This window comes from Ceratotherium simum, chromosome 26, assembly GCF_057802395.1.
Source record: "Ceratotherium simum simum isolate JZ-2026a chromosome 26, ASM5780239v1, whole genome shotgun sequence".
NCBI lineage: Eukaryota > Metazoa > Chordata > Mammalia > Perissodactyla > Rhinocerotidae > Ceratotherium > Ceratotherium simum.
The window spans coordinates 1,708,811-1,728,769 of record NC_141925.1 but is presented as its reverse complement, the minus strand read 5'-3'; the positions used below and the strand labels follow the sequence as shown (position 1 = coordinate 1,728,769).

The window sequence follows — 19,959 nt, the reverse complement described above, 5'->3', positions numbered from 1 at the left end:
AACACAGAGGACCACGAGTAGCCATGATGCTCTTGGAGGAGGAGGAGGAGGAGGAGGAGAGGAAGAAGGTGGGGGGGGAGGGGGAGGAGGAGGGGCTCTACCAGTTACCAAAACTTACTGGAAAGCCTCCACAGTTCAGCTGGAGGCCGAGAGAGGCAACAAGAGCCCAGGAAGGGCCGGGGCTGACAAGGGACCCTGATTTACGGCAAAGGTGGTGCCGAGGAGCAAGGCGAGAAGGGTAGCCATTGCACTGGATGGCGGGGAGGCGACTAACCCACCGAAAAGAATTCAACTTGAGTTCTACCTCACACTTTTAGAAAGCAGATGAGGGAGAAGTAGCCTGCGGATGTCAAAGTGAAAGGTGAAGCGATAACGTGGCTGCAGGCTGGTTTAAGAGAATATGCTCAAGGTCATCTGCCAAATAGGACTTGAAACCATGAAGAGTTTGATAAATTGAATTACATAAAAAAACTTCTCAGGCCGGCCCCATGGCTTAGCGGTTAAGTGCGCGCGCTCCGCTGCTGGTGGCCCGGGTTCAGATCCCGGGCGCGCACCGACGCACCGCTTCTCCGGCCATGCTGAGGCTGCGTCCCACATACAGCAACTAGAAGGATGTGCAGCTGTGACATACAACTATCTACTGGGGCTTTGGGGGGGGGACCTTCTGGAGTTTTTCCATCTTTATTATTGTTGGTATTTAAGGAATCAAGTTCAAGATGTGCCATTTAAAGAACATCTACGAGACCACATTGAAATTAAGAACTCGCACCAGAATCACAATGAAGACACTAGAAAGGCAAACTACAGTGCAGAAGACCTCACTGGCCACATGTACCTGAGGGAGGGCTTGCATCCAGAATATGATTTTTTAAAAAATATACATCAGACTGATAGACAACCAAATAGAAAAATTGACAAGAGACTTACACATGACGATCCACTGGCCAGTGAGTCTCTGAAAAGCTGCTGTTTCATTGGTGGTTGAGAAAACATGGATCAGTGAAAGCCGCCATCCACTCACCCTTGGGGCTAAGGGTAGACAAGGTGGGGTGTGGCATTGAGGGCACCCCCGTTGGCCCCAGGAGGGAGTGACCCCCTAACACTCGGGGAGGGTTGGCCTCACCTGCCAAGAAGACGCACACCCCGGTCCCAGCAATTCCATTTAGGACCAACAGAACACCCACGCTGGTACCCCAGAAAACGCAGACACAAAGGCTTGCCGTAGCACCGCCAGGAGTGACCTCAGTGTCACTCAGCAGCAGATGGATAAACGCATCCCATGACATAAAGGAGAATGAAGGGACAGCTGCATCTACGACTTGGCTGAATCACACGTCACACAAGCAGCCAGGCCAGTGCTTCGGTGAGACACCACTTGCGTGAAGATCAAAACAGGCGAACGACGCCAGAGTCCTCAGGGAGACCCCCCGTGGTCAACTAGGAGGAGAGGCCAGGGCAGTGACCAGCCTGCAAGTCAGGACGGGCTGCTTTGTGGGGCAGGGACAGAGGCGTTCTTTTTCGCACTGAGCAGGCTGCACACGGATGTTACTGCGGGACTCAAGAACGGTTTGAGAATACCGAGGCCCGCGGCCCAGATCCTGACGCTGGTTTCCCGCCACACAGGCTTCACTCTGGATTTACCGGAAGTTTCCTGTCCTCCCCTCCAAACGAGAACCGCCAGAACGCTGACTCCCATCCTAGTGCACGTGCCCGCTGCTCTGGCCTCAGCCTGCAGGCCTCCAGTCAGGCAGAGAGGGCCCTCCATGCCGGGAACTTTCTGGAGAAGAGGCCCAGCTGGCCCCGGAGCTCCTGCTGAGTCCACACTTTCTACTGTGTAAATGTATGTTTGCTGTGTAAATTTCTGGGTGTGGACTTTCTCCCTGCAGATCTATAATTTCTCAGAAGAGAAGCTGAGAAATGACCTGGAAAAAAAATCAAAGCTCAGTAAAGGGACAGAGATAAAGCCGCCTCCCTCCCCCAACACCTCCCTAGTGTGATGTGCAGGGGCGAGGCCCGGGAGCCAGGGAGGGGTCGCCGTGGCCGGGCTCCCAGCCTCTCCTGGGCCCATCGAGTAGCCAAGCCCAGTGGCCAGGCCATAGATGGGCAGGGCAGAGCTTCCGGGCCCCATGGGGGAGGTGAAGGGATGTGGGCAGCTTCCACCTGCCTTCCCTCTTCCCCTCCCCACCGCCCATCCCCCCAGGACACAGTCCTGCCTTCTTCCTTTGAGAGGCCCTCAAAGCTCAATGAGCTTTGCCCTCCCCAGACCTGGTTTTGCCCCTTCCAACCCCTCCCAGTCCCTCCTGAGCACAAGCCCACCACCCCAGGCAGAGCAGAAGGACTAGTGGGCAGGCACAGCTGATAGCCAGAGGAAGGGTCCTGGGGAGAGGGGAAGGGACGGCTGGGGGGCCAGACTGCACTTGGCCAGCCCCTGGAGGAGATGTGGTTGGAGCAGGAAGAGCAGAGCCAGGGGCTGGCAGGCGAGGGTGTGGTGGGGCTCCCCTCTCTCGAGGCCACTCCAGCCGGCAGCCTTCTTCCCTGTCTGACCCGGGGCCGACCTCGGGCCAGGTAAGGCCCTGGGTGCCCATCCCAGCGGCCTGTGCACAGAGCAGGGTGGCTGTGCCCCCACAGGAGCTCTGGAGGACAGCATGGGGGCCCCTGAGGCCAGGCCATCCCCCACTTTCTTCCTGGGAGGGTGGCGCTGGGGAAGCAAACACAAAGCAGCCAGGGGCCCTGCCAGGTGTTCCTAGAAGAGAGGCTGGGGGAGGGGCAGTGGCCAGACACCAGCTGACCCTGAGGGCACAGGAGAAGCCCCGGGGAGCCTGAACAGGACCCCGCCCAGACTGTTAGGAAGTGGGGAAGGGGGAGGAGGATGGGGTGGTCAGCACCACAGCAGTGGAGCAGGCCCATTGGGAACCAGGGTGGCTCCCCCTTAACCCCCACCTGGTCTTCTGCTGCGCCGGAGGACCCCAGGAGCTGTCCCAGGGGCCCCCACCCATGGGCAGAAGGCCAGCCGAGCACAGAGGCCACCTCTCCTGGATTCCTCAAACCTGTCGGAGCACCAGCCCCTCTTGGGCTGCGCCAAGAGACACCCCAGCTCCCACCTGCCCGCTGCCCCAGCTGTGCTTGGCCCAATCCTACTGGGGACCGGGGGATGGAAGGGAGTGTGTGTGTGGGGATCAGGAGGATGGGGGATGGGGGACAGGCCCGTTGGCCCTCAGAGCTGCACCATAGCCCCCCTTGGAACCGGACAGCAGCTTCAGGGCACAAGCAGCACCCCAGCCTCTCCCATGCTGTCTGCACCACAGGCACTTGGTGCCGATGCTGGTCCCCCGGCACGAGGGGGTTAACGGAGCCTGGGCCGGCAGAGCTGGGCTGGCCGGTGACAGGGCGCTGGCTGCCCTGTCGGTGGAGAAATCCAGAGGGCAGCAGCAGCCGGCCCCAGTGGACGCACCCTGCTTGCTGCCCGCCTGCGGCCTGCTCTGCACGCGGGATGGCCCTGAGGAAAGGTGAGGCCCCAAGTGCTCCAGCGAGTTGCTCTAGGGGTGGCCAGCCCCAAGCCTACTGGGGCAGGGGCAGCCCCCAGTGAAGGCTCAGCTCGGGGTGGGCTGGGGGACTCTAGGAGCCCAAGGGGGGGCATGTCACTGCTGGGGGTTTTGGGGGCCACAGCTGCACCTGGCCCCTCCATTACCTCCTCTCCTTCCTAAGGGCCCAGGACGGTGGCGCAGGGGAGGAAGGGCGAGCTGAAGGCAGGGAGGGTGTCTCCTTGCACCCCCACCCCAGGGGCCTTGCCCTGGACCCTCCACTGGGCCAGGGCCTGCTGCTCTCCCAGACACTCGGAGGACAGGCCACTGCCACTCTGTCCTCTCGAGAGGCCTCACCCCATCCAGCTGGGCGAGAAGCACCCTATGGCACTGCCTGAACCCCCACCCCAGCACCCTGAGCTCTCAAGAGCAGGGATGGGCCTGATGCGGCGGGCAGCTCAGTGCCCAGTAGAGATTTGGGGGCATTTTTGCCGGGGAGCCTGGCGCTCTGTCCCAAGGCACAGCCTGACCCCTGGCAAGTCAATGGTCTAGGGTCTCCATGTGTCCCCAAGGCCTGCACCCTGTTCCTTTCCCCACACCGGTGCTGCAATTTCTCAGCCAATTCCCTGGGAGCAGACTGCACATGCCGGGGAGCCGGTGGGTGAGTGCCCCCTAATCTGGGGGCCTAATTGGGGCAGCAGGTGCCTGGCTCACTGACCACCTCCATGGGCAACGAGTACATGCCCACCCAGGCCTGCTCCAGAACATTCCCTCACTCACGCCTTCCTCCAGGCCCGCCTGGCAGCCTGGCCCAGCTCGAGTGTCCACCTTGGGGACACGGACAGCCACACGGCCTAATTGCCAGGTGCCCCGCCCTCAGTTTTCTCTGGAACAGGCACTGCCACCTCGTCAGTCCTGCGGGGGGAAAGTACAGTGGGTTTTGAGCTGGAAGACGTCCAGTTTAAGTGCGGCGACTGTGAATGTCAGCTCAGACCTTTCTCCAGTCCAATTAGCAGTGCCTCCTCTTGCGGTCACAGGCTGCGGTCTGGGCGCTAAGTTCCATGGCGGCCCACAGGTGTGGGCTGAAACTGGGAGGTTCCAGGTCTCTCACCCCAGGGCTCACATCCCGAGCCCCTCAGTGCCGCCTCCCCAAGCCCCTCTCTCCGCAGGAGGCCTGGCCCTGGTGGTGCTGCTGGTCTCCTGGGCAGCACTGGGCCCCTGGAGCCTGGAAGGAGCAGAGCCTGGAGGACAGGGGGACGCTGAGGGCCTGCAGTGCCCGGCCGTCTGCACTTGTGGCCACGACGACTACACGGAGGAGCTTGGGGTCTTCTGCAGCTCCCGGAACCTCACGCGGCTGCCGGACAGCATCCCGGACGGCACCAAGGCCCTGTGGCTGGATGGCAACAACTTGTCCTCTGTCCCCACGGCAGCCTTCCGGAACCTCTCCAGCCTGGGCTTCCTCAACCTGCAGGGCAGCTGGTTGGCCAGCCTGGAGCCACAGGCGCTGCTGGGCCTGCAGAACCTGTACCACCTGCACCTGGAGCGGAACCAGCTGCGCAGCCTGGCGGCCGGCACCTTTGTGCACACGCCGGGCCTGGCCTCGCTCGGCCTCAACAACAATCTCCTCAGCAGGGTGGACGAGGGCCTCTTCCAGGGTCTGACCAACCTCTGGGACCTCAACCTCGGCTGGAACAGCCTGGCCGTGCTCCCCGACACTGCGTTCCAGGGCCTGGCCAACCTTCGTGAGCTGGTGCTCGCAGGCAACAAGCTAGCCTACCTGCAGCCCCCGCTCTTCTGCAGCCTGGGCGAACTGCGGGAGCTGGACCTGAGCAGGAACGCCCTGAGGAGTGTTAAGGCCAATGTCTTTGTCAAGCTGCCCAAGCTTCAGAAGCTCTACCTGGACCACAACCTCATCGCTGCCGTGGCCCCTGGCGCCTTCCTGGGCATGAAGGCGCTGCGCTGGCTGGACCTGTCGCACAACCGTGTGGGCAGCCTCCTGGAGGACACCTTCCCGGGCCTGCTGGGCCTGCACGTCCTGCGCCTCTCGCACAACGCCATCGCCGGCCTGCGGCCCCGGACCTTCAAGGATCTGCACTTCCTGGAGGAGCTACAGCTCGGCCACAACCGCATCCGGCACCTGCCGGAGAAGGCCTTCGAGGGCCTGGGCCAGCTGGAGGTGCTCACACTCAACAACAACCAGATCCAGGAGGTCAAGGTAGGCGCCTTCCTCGGTCTCTTCAATGTGGCCGTCATGAACCTCTCTAGCAACTGTCTGCGGAACCTTCCAGAGCAGGTGTTCCAGGGCCTGGGCAAGCTGCACAGTCTGCACCTAGAGGGCAGCTGCCTGGGCCGCATCCGCCTGCACACCTTCGCTGGCCTCTCGGGGCTGCGCCGGCTCTTCCTCAAGGACAGCGGCATTGTGGCCATTGAGGAGCAGAGCCTCTGGGGCCTCGGGGAGCTCCTTGAGCTGGACCTCACCTCCAACCAGCTCACGCACCTGCCCAGCCGGCTCTTCCAGGGCCTTGGCAAACTGGAGTACCTGCTCCTCGCCCGCAACCGGCTGTCGGCGCTCTCGGCAGATGCCCTGGGGCCCCTGCAGCGTGCCTTCTGGCTGGACGTCTCGCACAACCGCCTGGAGGCCCTGCCTGAGGGTGTCCTCTCGCAACTGGGGCGGCTGCACTACCTCAGCCTCAGGAATAACTCCCTGCGGACCTTCGTGCCGCAGCCCCCCAGCCTGGAGCGCCTGTGGCTCGAGGGCAACCCCTGGGACTGCGGCTGCCCACTCCGGGCCCTCAGGGCCTTTGCCCTGCAGCACCCCAGCGTCGTGCCCCGCTTCGTCCAGGCCGTCGTAGAGGGGGACGACTGCCAGCTGCCCGTGTACACGTACAACAACATCACCTGTGCCAGCCCTCCTGGTGTTTTGGGCCTCGATCTGCGAGACGTCGGCGAGGCCCACTTTGCTCACTGCTGATCTGAGGCTTGCCCGGCAGGACACTGCCCTGGGGTCAGAACGGGCCCTCACCATCCCCGGAGCCCGGCAGGCACGCTGCTCCTCAGCTCTCTGGGGGGTCAGACCCCACACTGCTCACTTGCTGGGGTCCCTCCTATGGGAGACACACAGTCCTGGGGCTTTGTCGGTGTGGGCTCAGGGCCTGTGGGCACCAGCCTGGTCCCTGAGGGCCTGACCAGGACAGTGGGGGTGGGTGGGCGGGCACAGCCCTCCCCAGCTGTAATCAATTAAAAGCAGTCTAATAAACACACCGTGTGGCCACAGGGATGACACTTGGGGGAGGGGAGGAAAGCGCTTGCCTGGGTACGCTGCAGTCCCCCGTCCTGTCCCCCCCCCCCCCCGCCCTCAATCCCGCATGCCCTTCCCAGTCCTTCCCTTCTTGTGCCCGGACTGTCTTCACGTGCCTCCAGCCCCGGGCCCTCTAGGGACGCCAGCCCTGACCTGAGGAGCGGTGGGCACTTACTCAGGTCCTTCAGAACCTCAGCGTCCTGGCCCTCCTCTTTGGGCACTATCCTTGGAGGCAGCCTGGTTCTGGGAAGCCAGAGCACAGCTGAGGTGGGCGCTGGTCCAAGACGCCCAGCAGTCAGTGGAGGAGGCCTGGCTGGGCCCAGCATGGGGGCCGATCCTCACTCTCCAGGGCTTCGTGTTCCTGGCCAAACCCCTCAACAGTCCTCTCCCCCGAGCCTTCCTCTTGGCACAGCACCCTCCCCACTCCAGGAAACCTCCGTCCACGGCGCACCCATCGCCTTCCCACCCTGCCCCCAGGGAGCGGTACCTGAGGCTGCATCCCAGACCCCCTGCCACCTCCGCCCAAGGGGCCGCCTGGCTCTGCTTTCTAGAACTGCTTTCCCCCCGACCTCCTGGGGAGGTGCAGGGAAGAGCGGAGCCCTGGGACTCACACCGTGTTCCTAACTCATCTTGCCTGCTCTCGGCTCTGCCAGGTCCCCACGGTGTGGAGGGGCCAGGCGGGCAGTTAGCTCTACGGGCCAAGCGTCCCCCCTCACACATTTCTCTGACATCACAAATTCCCCCACAAACTTCACCCAACTCAACTGAAACATATCCTCGCCTGAGTCTTCAGGGGCCTGTCGACAATGGGACTGCTGGCCCAGCCCCAGGACTTAGGGAGTGAACGCTGTCTGTTGTAGGATATAGCCACACTGTGAGGCAGAGAGGCAGGACCAGGGCAGAATGATCTAGAAACGTCAGACTTGTAACCATGGCGGTAGGATATGTTTAATCGTGAGTTCCTCTGAAATTACGAGTTTTAACACCTTACAGGGTGTTCCCCTCTGTCACCACGATCTCTCACAGACCCACCGGCTGCCAAGAACCCAGGGCACCTGAGGACAGTGGAGGCCCCAGCAACCCTGCAGACACACAAGCTTTGTGAACAACATGGAGACTCAGCTGAGAGGGGCAGCTTGTCCGTCTGTCTGAGGCGTGTGAATACTGAGACGTGGGGTGAACGTGATGTCACCAGAGAGCTCAGGCCATGACACCCGGACCCCACGTTTTCCCCTGGGCTCCGCCACAGGCCGACCCAGCAGAACCACTCACGGTCAGCGGCTCTGATGCCAACATGCTGCTGGAACACCAGAAATGTCTCCAAGAGCAGGGAGACGCAGGCACAGTGACAGCCGCGAAGGCCAGTCTCTGCAGGTTCCAGGACCCTCACCCAGGACCCCTGCTTAAGTCTGTGAGCGCAAGCCCACAATGGCGCCAGGAGGAGACGCTGGAAGCTGCCTCGGTCAGGAGAGTTGAGCAGGCGTCTCATTCAGAATCTTCTGGGCTATGGAGAAGAGTGCAGGAAATGCAGGGCTCTTGGGGAACTCCTGGATGAAGTCTTGGCCCTCCTCCAGGCTCCTTGTGAGCTGAGGGTCCAAGGGCACAGAACCTGTGAAGATAGAAAGGGAGGGGTCCGGGGAAGGAAGAGGCGGTGAGAGAAGGCCTGGGGGCCGGGAGGTCATGTCCACGCACTTCCCACTGCTCAGGAGCCTCTGTCAGCACTGTTTTAGCCAAGAGTGGACACCCTGTCGGGCACGCTCCTGCTGGAGGTGCCTGGAAGGCACTCTCAGGCTCAGTTTCCACCTTGACGGCCAGCTGCCGGCCCAGCAGGCCCAGCCCTCTGCCTCATGCTCTGCCCACTTGGCGAAAGTGCAGGATGAGCACTGGAGGCATGTGGTCATGCACCACCAGTGTCCCCCGACAGAGGTGCCCCCAGAGCCACAGCCGGCCCTTTGCTCCTCTGGGGTCCCAGCAGGCATTTTAGCTGCAGAGGCACTTCTCAAAGTCTGGGGTGGGGCTGACGTTCCCCTCAACAGGCCAGCTCTCTCTGGTTAGTTAGTGGTAACCAACCTGTCCGAGATGAGCTTGAGGAAGACGAGAGGAACCAGCTGCTGCCATTTTTCTCTCCCTCAGGCACAGTGGGCAGACGCAGGTCAGACCACCCAGAGTAGAGGCTGGAGGGGGCAGCCCCGATCCGCTCACCTAGGAAGGGGACTCCGGCATGTCTGGCCAGCTCCTCGCCACCTCCCCTGGAGAAGATGCTGGTGCACTCCTAGGACACAGAGACATGGGGCCTGCTCGAGGACTCACTCTCCACACGTGAGGGGCTGGGCGAGGGGCAGGTCCAGGGGACAGCAGCATCCTTGCCCCCCCAACCTGCCCTGCCCCCTCCCCCTTGAGGGCTGGCAATCCGCCCAACAACTTTCCTTGACTCACCGCACAGTGCGGGCAGACAAAACCGCTCATGTTCTCCACGACCCCGATCACCCGCAGCCCTGTCTTCCTACAGAAGGTCAGCTCCCGCCTCACGTCCCCCACGGATACCGCCTGGAGACCAGGAAACAGACGAGAACGGCCAATGGGCAGCCCGAAAACTCAGCCAAGATGAGTATAACGAGCAGGGAAAAGTGCCCCCCAGGGTGAGGTCGCACACAGCGGGAATGGGACGGCACTCGTGCAGTACCTGGGGTGTGGTGACCACGAGGGCCCCCAGGGGGCTGTAAGGGCGCAGGGCTTCCAGAGTGGCCATGTGCTCATCAGAGGTCCCCGGGGGTGTGTCCACAACCAGGTAGTCCAGCTGCCCCCAGGCCACGTCAGACACAAACTGCTTTATCAGCGCTGCAAAAACCCAGGGAGGCCCGGGCTCACGAGGGCTCACCAAGCCCGCTGCCTCCACCCACCCCCAGGCACAGAGTCGGGCTGAGGGCCCACCGACAGCACGAGGAGAAGCAGCGCAGCAGGGAGGCCCGGGAACACCTCAAGCTTCCTCGGCCTGAAAGAAGACGGCCTGCAGTGGAACGCACGTTGGCCCACCCTGGAAGCAGCCCGAGCCTGCTCCTTGCATTTGGCAGCCTCTCACTGCCAGGTAGAGGGGGCTGAATGCCAACTGCTGATGCGGGGGCACCCGAGCCCCACCTCGGCGTCCCCCACACTGGGTGGCCTCCAGTCTGGGCAGCCCCACCCTTCCTGCCCAGGGGATGGGAACGCGGTAGCTGATGGCCTTACAGCTGTGTCTCACGCCCATTACTGAGAGCGGTGGTGTGCACGGGGGCCCATGTGGGAGGAGGGCCAGGCCCTGGGCTCCCGAGGGGCAGCTAGGAGAGGCCATCCCCTGCCCGCTCTTTACCGTTCTTCTTGGGGCCTCTCCACACCACGGCTTCGTCCGGTTTTTCCAGCAGGAAGCCCACAGACATGAGGGAGATGCTCTGTTCCTGGTCCACAAAGACAGGCACCCAGCCGCTGTCACACTGGTGCACGGCCCTGCCCTGTGCCCGGAACATGCGGGGGATGCTGGGGCCACACAGGTCCACGTCGAGGATCCCCACCTGCAAGGAGGCAGGACATCCATGTGGCGTATAGGGGCCTCCCAAGGCAGGGGCACTGTCAAGCAGGAAGAAATCAGCTGGCAGTCCTGTGTGTTCACACCAAGGGGCAGGGCAGCTGCTCAGGAGGGGAAGGGCACGGTGGTTGGGGTGGGAGGTGCTCACCTTCTTGCCCGCGTGACGCAGGGCCAGGGCCAGCTCCGTGGAGATGGTGCTTTTCCCGACGCCCCCCTTTCCTGAGAGGACGAGGATGATGTGCCGGATGCCAGCCAGGTGTCCAGGCTCTGGTCAGATGGGTAAGAGGGTAAGGGGGCAGGGAGTCCACTTCAGACCAGATGCTCTTCATTGCTCACTCCCCAGATGGTCACTAAGCACCTCCCACATTCTGAGGCCTGAGACCAGGGTGGTCCTGAGACCTTCACCCGGACCTATGCACACACCCCCAAGCAGAAGGTCTTCTGCAGACCCCAGACCTGACCCGCTGCTGCTCCCACCCCCATCTGAAGTGCGGCTGCTGGGGCAGGAAATGCCCACAAACCACTCCTCTTTCTAGTGTGCACACGTGTGACTGCACACCTGGGAGCTTGGACGCACATGGGCGGGATGACCCAGACACTGCCAGCTCCCAGCTGATTCCAATGGGGAATGGGGCGGACTAACGTCGTCACAACCAGGAGGTACGTCCGCGCCGTGGCAGCACCCGTTTCTAGCACCCAGGTCTGAGCTGTAGGCTCCCAGCCAGCTTCCCTGGGATCAGAAGAGGACTCAGGCATCCCTGGCCTCCAGTTCTCAGGAGGAACACTTATAGCTCTGGGGACCCAGCATCACCTGGCTAACTCGAGGCCGGTTCTCGTGCGTGGCTGCTGGCCAGGCCTTAAGAAACCACAAGTACAAAAGGGCAGCCACGGGATGCACACTCCCCATGCAGGCCCTGGGGCCGACAACTCTGTGGATGCCCGTCGGCTGCCAGCCATTCTGCCCCAGCTCCTCTCCCTTCCAGTGAGCCCAAAATGACACGGAGTAAATGGTCACCATCTCCAATCCCGGCCACCCCACAGTGGTGCCATCTGCATACATACAGCCCTCAGCCCCCCTGCTATACCCTCATGTTCCTGTCCCAGCGCCCTCAGGGCCTCACCATCCTGACTCCTGCCTGGCCTTCAACAAGCTGCTCTCTCTACCACCCTCACCACACACCCAGGTCCTCGGGAGGAACTCAACAAATGACACACAAATACTGTCCCCCCTCCTGCCCCACCTCTAGGGGGAGTAGGTTCAAAGGCCCCTGCCTCCAAGGCCCCCCTAGGAAGAACTCAGAAGGCACCTGCCCTGGCTTTCAGGCAGGTCCTTGTCACAGATGTGTTACAGTGCCTTTCCTAGGCCTCCTTCCAGCACTTAGGGCTGGGACATCTTGTAAGGTGATGAGGAAAGGGCACACCCCCCCACCCAGATCACTGCCAGCAGACACCAAGGCTAAGGCTCGAGATCACCCCTGCGGCAACTTAAAAGGTTATTACTTGAATTGCTTTACTACCAAAAGGTATTTAGAAGTCAATTTCGCTTCTGTTGTGGGGGGTGGGTGAAGCCGGGGGTGGGTCCTGCTTTCTCTCTGGCTGGCCGCCATTAGTGCGGTGCTGTGCAGCGCACAGCAGTCGTAATGACAACTCGTAATGACAACTCGCTTTCCCCACTGATGGGAGTGGGGAATTTTGTCTGTTTGAGCATCAGACAGGACACTGATGCTTTCAGGTAACTGGAAGGTGCAGTGAACTTCTCAGACAGCAATCTTCACGGGTCAACCACGAGAACCTCTCTCTCTTGAGTAAATGGAAAAAGTTTATAAATCAATGAGGTACATTCACCCAGTGCCTACTGCATGTGAGAGGCTGTGCTGGAAGGGGCAAAGAAAAGCAGTGTCTTCCCACAGAGGGAAGTGACAGGCCTCGGTCAGCCTCATCGTCAAGTCCAACCAATAGCGACTGTCTGATACACTGGACAAGTAGGTAAGTTTTCCTAGGCAAAGAATCTCTCTGGAAAGCCAGGGGCTGCCTCTGGGCACAGGGAGGTCGGTTTTTTTTCTGCATACCCCATTAGCCCTTTTGAGTTTTTATGTGCATTTTTTTCAAACGTGGTTAAAAAAGAAGCCTCCATCAATCTAGAAGATAATCTTCACACCTTGTAACAAACCTGCCCTTATCATAACAACCCGTTTCACATGTTTTTCTCCAGTGTTACGTTTATAATCTGACAGATGAGTCCAGCGGTCTAAGAGTTTGGCGCCCAAGGTAACAGACCCAGGTCTTTTAGAACAAACACGGCAAACCACTACTTAACGGAGACCTATTGTGGCGCATCTGTGCAAATGTGATCATACCCACTTGTCTGTATTCCGTCCCACACAACTTCCGTGTTTCTCAGTACTAACGCTTGGAAAGCTAGAATACTCCCAGAGAATAAGAGCGTGTGATGTCCTAGTTTCTTCTCTTTAAAAGCCAGCATTTAAACAAGACTTCTTCCTAAGTCCTGTTTAAAACCTAAGACTCAAATCTTCCGGATCACCAGGCCACCGAATCAAAAACCCCCGGCATAAAATGGAGCAGTATTTGCATTTTTAACATCAAAATCTGGTCTGCGTTCTCGCCGACACCGACAGGTCCCTGAGCGCCACGTCCACGCACGGCGCTATCATCACGGCGGACTCGTCCCTGAAGATGTCGCGCACACACGTGCACCTCCGCGGCCTTCACGCCGTAAAGAAGACTTGCTAAAAGCCCGGAGCCCAGACCAGCGGCTGCCGGCCGGCCAGTTCCCGCTACCCTCGGTGGCCGCGGACCGGACACTGCCCGCGGGGCCGGCACACTCACCCGCCGCCGCCTCCATCACGCCCGCGGCGCCCCGCGGCTTCCGTCCGCTTCCTCCCGCGAGTGCCCGCCTCCTAGCCAGAGTGAAGAGCCTTCAGACCAATGAGCAGCGGAGCCCGCCCCCTGTCCCCTCTTGATAGGCACACTCGCGCTTCCCTCAGCCAATCAGTTCGCACAAGGGGTGCACACAGGTTCCGGTGCAGACGACGTACCGGAGACGGACCCACTTCCGTGTCAACGCCCGAATATGGGGCCGCCTCCCTCCTTTGCCCCGCGTCCAATGGACGTGCGGGCCTTGTCTCCGACCGCTTGAGATTGACTAATGAGGACGTCAAGTCAGGATTGACAGGTCCAGCAGCCTCTCGGCAAGAGGCTTGTACCGCGGGGCCGCCCCTGCCGCAGGCCCGAGCTGGCGCTCCCGCCTGCGCAGCGGAGCCAATGCGGCGCGGGGGGCAGGCCGCTGGGCGGGGATTGTTTACGTCTCGCTGAAGAGCGGAAAGTAGGTCACGGCCGGCCCGGCGGAGCGCGGCGGAGCGGCTGCAGGTGAGCGGCGGCGCGCTGCGTCCGCGCCTCCTGGGCCCCGCCGCTCCCGGCCGGCCCGGCACGGCCGCCGCGCTCGCTACCTTGCGGGAGCTGCGGGCGGCGGGGCCCGGCCGCGCCTTTGTGCCTGCGTGCGGCGGCGCCAGGAGGGCCCGGGCGAGGCAGGCCGAGCGGGCGGTGGTCGTCGGCGGCCCCGCAGCGGTAGGCACACCGTGCCGCGCCCAGAGGAACTCCCGCAGCATCGCCCGAAACTGGAATTAGTAAGAGGCCCGTTTCGGAAGTGCCCTGCTGCTATGAGGGCTGGGGGCGCTGCCCGTCTCCGGGGCGGGGGACAGTCTCCGGGGCCGTTGTTTCAGCGCGCACCGCCTGCAGATGCGCCGGCCGTAACCGGCTCCGGCCATGGCTCGGAGGCTGGGCGGGTAAGGGAGCTGTGTCCGCACTGTGGAGGGAGGAGAGCTGGTTCCGCAGACGCGCGCTCCCGTCCCTCGAAAACTGCCTGCGCTCACCCACTGACACGCGCTGGCCGTGTGCCGGGCGGGCCCTCACTGGGGGAGTCGCTGCCCTCCTGGGAGGGCAGTCCCGGGGAGAGCCAGGCAGGACGTAATCACAGGAATCCGCATGTTACTGTAAGTCGGATGTGAAAACTAAGAGCCAGAGAGGGGAGGGGAAGGCTTTTCCGGGCAAAGGGCAGGAAAGAGCTACAGCTGGAACGAGGCCAGCGCGGCTGAGAGAGGTGCGGGAGAACACGAGAGGCTTTGTAGGATATTGCATTTTATCCTAAGAACGATGGCAAGCCCTGAGAAGTTTTAAGATTTGTTTTTAAGATTTGTGTTTCAAAAAGTCAGCGTGGCTGTAGTGAGTACAGTGGGAGGAGCTGGAGCGAAGAGAGGTGTGTGGGGTGGGACCGGGTGGTGGCGGTGCGGATGGAGAGAGGGATTCAGGACATGTTTTGCAGGTGGCGTGGTGGGGTGTGGGGGGCCGTCAGGCCACTGTGGGAAGGAGGAAGGTGACGGGGATAAATGCCCTGTGTCTGGCATGAGGAACTGGGAGGCTGGAGATACCATTTGTCAAACTGGACAATGGAGGAGGAGCCAGACCGGTTTGAGATGCCTGTGGGACATGCAGGGGGACAGCTGGGTTCAGGAGACTGAGCTGGGAGAGGGACTGAGACACGCCCTCGAGTCATGGGTGTCTGGATGGCGCTCCACATGCTCTACCTAGGTCTCATCCAGGTGCTTGGACGCTGGAGTGAGGTACAAGTTTGTAAAGAGAGTTCCGGAGTCCTGTTGGCCCCCACCTTTGGGTGGGTCTGGCACAGCCGGCCTAGGGCAGAGTGCAGTGTTGCAAGTCCTCCTTGCTCAGACCCTGTTTTTCTTCCAGATTCTGTCCACCATGGCCAGGCGTCCCCGGAGCAGCAGAGCCTGGCATTTTGTCTTGAGTGCAGCGCGCCGAGATGTGGATGCCCGGGCCATGGCTCTGGCAGGGACGGCTAACTGGGGCTACGACTCTGATGGGCAGGTAGGTCCCAGTGAGTGAGGTGGACGTGGCTGGACTAAGGTGTGGGGACGCCTGAGGCAGGCATTGCCTGAACTGGAACTAGAGGAGAAAGATGCTCCTGAGAGCAGAGGATAGGGCCAGCCCTAAGCCTGCTGTCCCATGTGCGCTCTGGTCTGCCCCCAGGCTCTTTACTGTGGTTAAGGACCTGCGTGCCCTGGGGTGACAGGGCCTCAGGACACATGTCATGTTCCTCTCTCTGTTCTTTCCTCTGAAGAGGGTGGCAGTTGGGTCTATTGTCAGTTCGTTCAACAAAAATTTCTCTGTTCCGTTTACCCAAACAGTTTCCAAAGGTTGTCGTTGACCCATCGTGCATCATTCTGCACATTTCTTCTCCCTTATAAATAGGTGCTCTGTGTTTGTGTATACACGTGTAAAAAAAAAGAACCTTGATTCTTAAAGCCCCAGATGCCTGTGCCTTTCCCTGACTCCGGAGCTTGGGGAGGCCCAGGACACGGAGTCCGTGGGCAGAGCAGCTCAGCTGTTGGTCTCCTGCCGGCTGCCTGATGTACCGAGGGCTTTGAGCCAGAGCCCGACCCCTGCTGTGGCAGGATGGAGCGAGGCCTTTGTGCCTGCTGTGGGGGGTGGCTTCTCAGTTGGCTTCTGGAATCTTTTAGATCGGAGCAGGGGGTTGGCTCTGCCCTGAGTCACCCCGTAGCTTCCTGCAGGGACGATCCCCAGGTGACTTGGCTCTCCTCTGTCACACAGGCACCCTGCATTGTTGCCCTGGCTCAGCCGGGTGTCCTGGGTGGGGTGGGTACCTCTCCTCCCTAGAGTGAGGGCAAGCTGAGCCCTGTGGAACTGCCAGGCTTTGGGGGAGAATTGGAGGCTACAGCTCTGGATTCGCAGCATCTTGGGCCCCTTCCTGGGGCTTCCCGAATCCCCTGCTCAGGCCAGCATTCCTAGCCTGCCTCCAGCTCCCACTGACCACGTGGCTGAGAGCAGTGTGCCCCTGCCTCGCCGGCTCATCGCTGTGGGATGTGGGGCACAGTGTCTGACACATGCTTGCGGCTTGTCTCGTCACCTAATGGGCCTGGAGTCGTGTGTGGGGGCAGGCAGGTGGTGGGTGTGTCATCCTGGATGCCTTTGCAGGATAAATACACACACCTCCCTTCCCTTCTGACCTCATGCTCTCCTTAAGGCTTGTGTGGGGGGAGGGCAGGTCTGCCCCCTGCCCAGGGGGTTGGCGTGCTGGGTGCCAACCACCTGAACCTCCAGGGCCTGCAGAGCTCAGGTCAGTGCCCTGGCTCCTGACGCAGCGTGAAGGGGTTGCCTGTGGCCAGCAGGCTGGCTAGCAGTGAGCCCGCCTTGGCTTTTGGGGGATCATGCTGGTGGGGAGCTTTGGGCCTGCTTCGTCTCCTTTCTGGTGTCTACCTCTGACGGGGGCTTGATTTCCTTGCCTCCTTAGCTCACACTCTCCTGTGGATTCATTGAGCTTCTGCGTGGGCCCTGGGTGTAATAGGAAAGAAACAAGGTCCTGGTCCTTCCCCTTCCCCTGAGGAGCATCTGTTCTAGGGGGAGGAGGCAGCTCTGCAGGACAGAGGATGTCAGGGGAGTGCGGTGAGAAGGAAGAGGCTGCACACGGGAGGGAGGGGCTGGAAGAACCTCTTTGAAGTGATATCTGAAAGCTGTCACCCAGGGGCAAAGGGCTCTCCCCCCAAGGAGACAGGTGGACATGACAGGTGGCGGGGCAGAGGGGAAGGGGGCCAGGGCAGGGGTCTGGTTGAGGGTGAGCCTTATTGTCAGGGCAGCAGGATCTGCCCCAGGTCTGCGCAGGGTCACCCGGGCAGCTGTGCAGAGAGCACTTCAGGGAGGCAAGAGGAACACGCAGAGACCAAGAGAGGGAGGATCTGGAGTGCCACCAGGACTGAAGGCCAACCTGCAAGGGCCGGCAGAGTGGGCACGCAGGGGCTGTGTGCACCTGCTGGCCGTGGGCTGTGAAACCCCGGACTCTCGCAGGTTGGCCTGGGGTGCAGAGCCGAGGTGGGCGTCAGCGGGGACCGGCGTGGCTCAGAGCCGGAATGACTAGGCGCACAGAGCGCTTCCCCCAGCTGCTCTCCAGGAAGGGCTGCAGGTCAGCTATAGGTGACCACCAGAGCCTGTCTGAGCCTGGGCATCTGGCTGCCAGGTGTGGATCATGCAGCGTGAGGACTGAGCCTCCTAGTCAGGGGGCTGGGTTGCCACTGAATGTTCTCCTATGGCAGAAGCTTGAAGCAGCAGCATGAGACCGCTGGGCTTGGCAGGGCCCTGTGACGGGGTTAAGAGCCCTGCGTGGACAAGGGGGCCACTGCCCAGGACAGGTGTGCTGGTGCTGCCAGGGTGTGGAGCCCCTGGCTGCCTTTATTAGGTCGAGTGGACTCTGCCGCAGGGCTCCCCTGCCTCAGGCTGCTCTCAGTGGGGCTGCAGCTTATCCTTGATGTGGAAGCTGCCTGGAGAATGATGACTGGCTGAGCACGCAGCCCTGCCTTGTGGCTCATTAGTGGCTGGGCCTCCGGGGCCCCCTGGGCTGTGCAGAGCGGGGTGGAGCCCTCATGCCCACTCTCAGGAAGCCAGTGGTGTGGTAGGCCTTGGGGAAGGAGGCCCCCCAGTTCCTGCACTAGGAGGAGATGTCCAGGGTCACTGTGGAAAAGTGGACTGGCTGTGCACTTGGGACCTGGGGAAGCCCTTTGAGGCCGGTCCTCCAGATTCCTCCCTGGGGCATCAGAGCCATCCACCGTGGCCCTCTGGTGGGCTTGGGGCGGGCGGAGGGTGGAGGACGAGGCAGGGGAACAGCCTGCCCTTTTCTCCCAGCACAGTGACTCCGACTCGGACCCTGAGTACTCGTCCCTGCCATCGTCCATCCCCAGCGCAGTGCCTGTCACTGGGGAGTCCTTCTGTGACTGTGACAGTCAGAGCGAGGCCTCTTTCTGCAGCAGCCTGTACACAGCACACCGGGGCAAGGACTGCCGCTGCGGGGAGGAAGACGAGTGTGAGCACCCACGGGCCACCTGGGCTGGTGGGGGGCTCTCGGGCCTGGTGAGGTGGCCCAGAGGGGGCTTGGAGACTGCCCTAGCCTGGGCCTGTGGCTCCCGCAGATTTCGACTGGGTCTGGGACGACCTGAATAAGTCCTCAGCCACCCTGCTGAGCTGCGACAACCGCAAGGTCAACTTCCACATGGAGTACAGCTGCGGCACAGCAGCCATCCGCGGCACCAAGGAGCTGGGGGAGGGCCAGCACTTCTGGGAGATCAAGATGACCTCCCCCGTCTACGGCACCGACATGGTAAGTGGCCAGCAGGGCTGGGGAGCTGCCGGGCGCCCTGGCCCCGGGCCCCCTCTGCCCAGCCTGTTGTCCCCAGATGGTGGGCATCGGGACGTCAGACGTGGACCTGGACAAGTACCACCACACGTTCTGCAGCCTGCTCGGCAGGGACGAGGACAGCTGGGGCCTCTCCTACACGGGTGCGTGGGCCTGAGGGCAGGCGGGCAGGGCAGGACGGGCCCTGAGGCAGGAGGGCTCACCCTGACCCCGCCACCCCCCAGGGCTCCTCCACCACAAGGGCGACAAGACAAGCTTCTCCTCGCGGTTCGGCCAGGGCTCCATCATCGGCGTGCACCTGGACACCTGGCACGGGACGCTGACCTTCTTTAAGAACAGGAAGTGCATAGGTGAGGGCAGCTGGGGCCCGGACGGAGACACGTGCCAGCTGCTGAGGCCCCACAGGCGGCGGAGACCAGGGCCCAGGTCAGGTGACTGCAGGCTTCCTGAAAGGCTGTCCTCGCAGAAGCCTGGGGTTCCTGGGTGCCAGGGGGTGGGGCAGCGCAAGGGCCAAGGGGATCGTGGCGTCCTCAGTTACCTTCGGAGGATGTCCAAGGAGGGCCAAGCCCAGAGTTCAGGATGTGCCCCTCTCTAGGTGTGGCAGCCACCAAGCTGCAGAACAAGAAGTTCTACCCGATGGTGTGCTCGACAGCGGCCAAGAGCAGCATGAAGGTGATCCGCTCGTGCGCCAGCATCACCTCCCTGCAGTACCTGTGCTGCTACCGCCTACGCCAGCTGCGGCCCGACTCCGGCGACACGCTCGAGGGCCTGCCCCTGCCGCCTGGCCTCAAGCAGGTGCTGCAACACAAGCTGGGGTGGGTCCTGAGCATGAGCTGTGGCCGCCACAAGCCCCCTGTGCCCGCGCCCAAGGCCGTGCCCAGCCCCAGCAGCCCCGAGACCCTGCGCTGCCAAAGGAAGCGCTGCCGACGGACCTAACTCATCTCCCAGTGAACGCTGCCCTCTGGGGTGGGGGCAGAGTCTTCTCGGGCCCTCCCTTTGGGCCACGCTCCAAGGCAACAGGAGAGGGAGGAGGGGGCTATCTCCACTGTTCCCCTGCTGCCTGAGACTGGGACAGGCCCAGGACCTGGAGACCAGGACTGTGCAAGTCCACCTGCTTCCTGTGACGGGTGGAGGCTCTCCTGGCAGCAGCCACTCCAGCTCTCGTGGACTCAGCCTGCGGGCCTGGGGGGCTGGGCCTAGAGGCTGTGGGCTGCTGCCCAAGGAGGAGGAGGCCTCGCCAGAGGTCAGCTCTTCCATTGTTGCCAGCCTTGGGTCTTTCTTAACTTGCTTTGCATGTTGTCAGCTGCTGTTCACCAGAATAAACTTGGTTTGTCTGACCCCTATG

At 61.8% G+C, this 19,959-nt stretch overlaps 3 protein-coding genes across 7 annotated transcripts; 2 read left to right on the top strand and 1 right to left on the bottom strand.

The window, feature by feature from the left end:
* The first annotated feature begins 668 nt into the window (after positions 1 to 668).
* IGFALS (insulin like growth factor binding protein acid labile subunit) lies at positions 669 to 6,715 on the top strand. Its single transcript, XM_004438190.3, has 2 exons — positions 669 to 3,506; positions 4,691 to 6,715. The coding sequence occupies exons 1-2, from the start codon at positions 2,870 to 2,872 to the stop codon at positions 6,490 to 6,492; spliced, it is 2,439 nt and encodes an 812-aa protein (XP_004438247.2). The 5' UTR covers positions 669 to 2,869; the 3' UTR covers positions 6,493 to 6,715.
* Positions 6,716 to 7,749: 1,034 nt separating this feature from the next.
* On the bottom strand, positions 7,750 to 13,299 carry NUBP2 (NUBP iron-sulfur cluster assembly factor 2, cytosolic). Of its 4 annotated transcripts, none has more exons than XM_087449381.1 (7): positions 13,226 to 13,299; positions 10,527 to 10,645; positions 10,166 to 10,364; positions 9,503 to 9,657; positions 9,256 to 9,366; positions 8,890 to 9,091; positions 7,750 to 8,428 (listed from the first exon to the last, which is right to left on the bottom strand). In XM_087449381.1, exons 1-7 carry the CDS (start codon positions 13,239 to 13,241, stop codon positions 8,283 to 8,285), a joined length of 948 nt encoding a protein of 315 aa, XP_087305507.1. In that variant the 5' UTR covers positions 13,242 to 13,299; the 3' UTR covers positions 7,750 to 8,282. The 4 variants fall into 4 exon arrangements, with proteins under 4 accessions (XP_087305507.1, XP_004438248.1, XP_087305506.1 ...); XM_004438191.3 differs by having other exon boundaries at positions 9,022 to 9,091; positions 13,226 to 13,296; XM_087449380.1 differs by lacking the exon at positions 13,226 to 13,299 and adding an exon at positions 12,740 to 13,202.
* Positions 13,300 to 14,045: 746 nt separating this feature from the next.
* Positions 14,046 to 19,951, top strand: SPSB3 (splA/ryanodine receptor domain and SOCS box containing 3). 2 transcript variants are annotated; one of them, XM_087449378.1, is made up of 7 exons: positions 14,046 to 14,181; positions 15,143 to 15,280; positions 18,107 to 18,284; positions 18,391 to 18,578; positions 18,655 to 18,757; positions 18,839 to 19,040; positions 19,210 to 19,951. In XM_087449378.1, the coding sequence occupies exons 1-7, from the start codon at positions 14,056 to 14,058 to the stop codon at positions 19,676 to 19,678; spliced, it is 1,404 nt and encodes a 467-aa protein (XP_087305504.1). In that variant the 5' UTR covers positions 14,046 to 14,055; the 3' UTR covers positions 19,679 to 19,951. The 2 variants fall into 2 exon arrangements, with proteins under 2 accessions (XP_087305504.1, XP_087305505.1); XM_087449379.1 differs by having other exon boundaries at positions 14,050 to 14,181; positions 18,839 to 18,964.
* The last annotated feature ends 8 nt before the right edge of the window (positions 19,952 to 19,959 follow it).